General features: G+C 41.5%; 1 protein-coding gene across 1 annotated transcript; it reads right to left on the bottom strand.

The window, feature by feature from the left end:
- Positions 1-67: 67 nt before the first annotated feature.
- LOC112504288 lies at positions 68-3,590 on the bottom strand (the record flags this gene model as incomplete). Its single annotated transcript, XM_025108227.1, has 2 exons — positions 2,279-3,590; positions 68-2,085 (listed from the first exon to the last, which is right to left on the bottom strand). Coding segments are annotated over exons 1-2 (3,330 nt in total), but the record flags the coding sequence as incomplete, so codon positions are not given.
- Between the last annotated feature and the right edge of the window lie 721 nt (positions 3,591-4,311).

Below are 4,311 nucleotides of genomic sequence, written 5' to 3'. Positions count from 1 at the left end.
CACTCTTTTCAAGGCTAGGTTCTAACCCCGATCGTTTATGAAAAATACAAAGAGCCTTTTTAAGCACCTCTACTGACTGGACATCGCCCTTAGTAAAAACAAATAGATCATCCGCAAAGCAAAGATGTGTAATATTAAGATCTTCACAACCCCGATGATATCCAAAATTAGAAGCCTCTTGAATACATTGCCGAAGAATCATAGAGAAGCCCTCCATGACAATAGTGAACAGATATGGGGATAAAGGATCCCCTTGCCGAAGACTCCGACCCCCTTGGAAAAAACCGTAAGAATTGCCATTTATCGCCAGAGAAAAAGAAGTAGTGGACACCATCTCCCTTATCCAATTAACCATAACCGGATGGAATCCCAACCCCTGTAACATAACAATGAGGAAATTCCAATCCACCGTGTCATAAGCTTTTTTAATGTCTATTTTAAACGCGCATCTAGGAGGGCCAACCAACGACTGATACCCTGTAACAAGTTCATGAGCCATAAGGATATTATCCGTTATCCTCCTACCCGGAATAAAAGCCGACTGGGACTTATCAATAAGAGAATCCAGACACCCCTTCATTCTATTAGCAATAAATTTACTAATGCATTTATAGAGAACAGTACAACAAGCTATAGGCCGATAGTCCGTAACCTTAGAAGCATTAGCAGATTTAGGAATAAGACAAATAAGCGTATGGTTCAGTTCTTTCGGAAGATTACCTCGATAGAAAAAATTATGGACCGCTATCTCCACATCACGGCCAATGATTCCCCATGACACCTTGAAATTTTTTGAAGAAAACCCATCAGAGCCTGGGGCTTTATGATTTCCAATGCTAAACATAGCATTTTTAATTTCTTCATTCGTGACCGGCCGAATCATATCAAGAGCTTCTGACAGAATTAACTTCCTTGGAAAAGAAATATTAGCCATAACTGGGTTTGTAGAAACATTCCGAACACCAAAGAAACTCTTAAAATAATCCACAAATTCTTTAGGGACATCATCGCCAGAAACATAAATGCCCCGACTATTACAGACAGACATGATAGAGTTAGAGTGATGACGTTCTTTAATCACCCTATGGAAAAACTTCGTATTTGAGTCGCCTTCATTTAACCATTTGACTTTGGCACGCTGCTTGGCAGCACATTCTTCATCCCAACAAGCCAATTGATACGACAGACGAATATCACCAAGATCCCTCCCCAAATCAGCATTAGAAGGATCATTATCCACATCGATCTGGATCCGGTCTAACTCAGTTTTCAGAAAAGCAACACGCTGCCCAAGATTTCCATAGGAATTCCTCTGCTTACGAAAAGGGACCTTAAGAGCTTTCAGGTGAGAAGTAACCCGAAACATAAAGGATCCCTCAATATACTTAGACCATTCCTCATGAACAATCTGCAAGAAATCCGAATGTTCTGTCAGGAAATTATCAAATTTAAAACCATACCTCCTTTTTCGAGCGCCTCCTTTAAAAGATAAAACACCCGGAGAGTGATCCGAAAGACCAGCCGGAAAGAAATGAACAGTAATATCCTGGCATTTAGAAGTAAACTCTGAGTTAGCCATAATTCTGTCCAATTTAGGCAAGATACCCCCAGAAGCATTCGGCTTTTGGTTCCATGAGTAATGGACACCAGTGTAATTTAGATCAAAAACTTCAACATCCTCAATACAAGCAAAAAAATCCGCCATGTCAGCATTACGACGAGAGGACCCCCCAAAACCGTCATGAGGGAAAAGCATGGTATTGAAATCCCCCATTATGGCCCAAGGTTGCCCACCAATCAAGACCTTAAATTTCCTCAATCCCGACCATAATTGCCTTCTAGCATTGCATACATTGGCACCATAAACAAACGAGCAAAAGAAGGCCTCCTGATTATCTCGTAAGATAATCTTACAATTCAGGAATTGATTGTGCACCTCCAAAAGCATAACATCTAAAATTCGTGAATCCCATGCAATGATAATACGAGTTCCAGAATCACATTCCACTTGGTTAGAAATCCAAGACCACCGACCAAAAATAAAAGACGAAACATTCTCAAAGGAATCCCTAGCGACATGAGATTCTATTATTGAACACAAACACAAATCATTACAATGAATAAAGTTTTTCACCTCTTTTTGTTTAACCGGAGAATTAAGACCCCGGATATTCCATGAAGCAAAATTTAACATGATGAGGTATTTGAAACAACTCCTCTCTCCCGGCAATCCTCAGTGGAATTGCTAACAACCTGGTCTGTTACCCCCTCGGTTTGCCCCCCCCATGAAGTTCCACGTCACGGAACTTCTCAAGAACACCAAATTTATTAGCAGCTAAGGGGGGATCACGTATTTCACCCCTCCAGACCAACCGAAAGTTTTTAACCACAGAATCAATAAGGGGAGTGGCCTGAGTCGTAGAATTTGTAGAGTGGGAAGACTGTGTAGAAGAAGACCCAGAATCAACACCAATAGAAAGCGTACCTGAGCCTTTATTCATCTCATAACGTCCAGGTTGCTTAGAAGGATCCAAAGAAATGCCCTTATTACAATCATCCATTACGTCTTTACCCGAGGTACTGGCTCCCACAACCTCCGGCATAGAGACTTGCCTTTCCATAACTTTATTTTGCCGAGGAACAAAATTTTTAGCATTACCTCCTGTTTTAGCGCGCCACTGTTTCTTTTCCACTCTAACAAAGCCTTCTGCATCTTTCCTCCCCTCCACATGCTTGCCTTTGATTACAGATTTAGGACAAGATGACGATTTATGTCCAAAAACTTGGCAATGGGAACATTGAACTGGTTCCCATAGATATTCCACCTGGATTTGCACATTGTCAGCTACCCCTCCATTGCGATCAGGGATTTCAACCTCAATTTGTTTTTTTAAGTCACCGACAGCCCATACCTCAACAAGAACTTTTGCAAAACCCGGACGACCCCATGCCTTTTCACACATTGCCGCCGTACAGGAATCCATTTGCTTCGGAACCCCCAACACACTAGCGATGCGACTGACACCCTCTTTATTGAAAGCGACCAAGGGGATGTTGTGCAATTTTACCCATAACGGGCATGAGGTATGTACAGGTTTCCTTAACCCCTTAGAAGGATCCCATCGATGAACAAAAAGAGGTATGCCTCTTATCATTAGCGGGCCTGCTTCAATTACTTGATCACATCCACCAATATCATTAAACTTAAAAAAGAAAATACCATTTTCATTAAGCATAGCATCTTTAAAACCATATTTTCCCCATGCCAGTTTGACGTAATTTTTCACCATGGGAAAAGATATGCGCGGACCCAGAAAATATCCATACAAAACCGAGTTATAAGCTTTAGCGGCTTCCTTAGCCATTTCAATAGGTATTTTCACACTCACTTGTTTCTTATCCTCTAAAGGGTAGAAATTTAAGATTGTGTCACTCGCTTGTCCCACCGCTTTGGCAAAATTTAACTTTTCTCTGACTAGATTCTCCGAACCCATAGGTATATTATCCGCAACATCATTATCAAGATGTGAAAGCCGATCAAAAACCGAGATACGGGAAGGATCAGAAGGCGGAACCGGACCATCCCCCATTTCCATGGAACACTCTAAGAAGCCTAGGTGCTGAAATTTTTGTATAGCGCCCTTAATAGAATAGACGAAGACCCTAGAAAACTAGGGTGCTGAATATTTATCAAGGGAATTCCACAAAAATGACGAAGACCAAGGAAACACTTAGAATGAACGTAAGAAACACGGAATACCGGCTAAATAAAACAAACAGCAAGAAACGTACTCAAACAGCAAATACCTCTCAAACACGTTACTGCAGCCAAAGAAGAACAGCATCAACAGCACAGCCCGAAACAACAGCTTTAGAGAGGAGCAGCACACATAAAATCATACGCAGAACAGCCCAAAATCCAACCAACAGTAGCCGATCACGAAAACCCAGAAGAAAACAAAACCTCAACAAACCAGAAGCCCAGAAGCAACACAAACCAAATAGACGAAAGAGAGCCGCTGTTAAGAACGTGAAACAGCAGCTTTATAGACGTTGCAGAACAACGCCAAGCAGTACCGTGGACAGAAAGCGACAGCCACAAAACCAGTCTCAATAAAAACCAAACAGCACCAAAGAGAAACCAAACCTGAAATTATGGTCTAGAGGCACATAAAATCACAGAATCAGTACACAGCTTTAAACCAATGCAAACAGGTCCAGAATCAAACCAGGAAGCTATCTAAAATTTGAACCCTAATGCTGATGCGAAGCGCCAGAACAAACAGTGAAAAACCCGACAAACGGTTATAG

Source organism: Cynara cardunculus, unplaced genomic scaffold (genome assembly GCF_001531365.2).
Source record: "Cynara cardunculus var. scolymus isolate 2C unplaced genomic scaffold, CcrdV1 Un_Scaffold_5126, whole genome shotgun sequence".
Lineage (NCBI taxonomy): Eukaryota > Viridiplantae > Streptophyta > Magnoliopsida > Asterales > Asteraceae > Cynara > Cynara cardunculus.
Note: the sequence above shows the minus strand (reverse complement) of the source record. Positions and strands in the feature narration are given on the sequence as shown.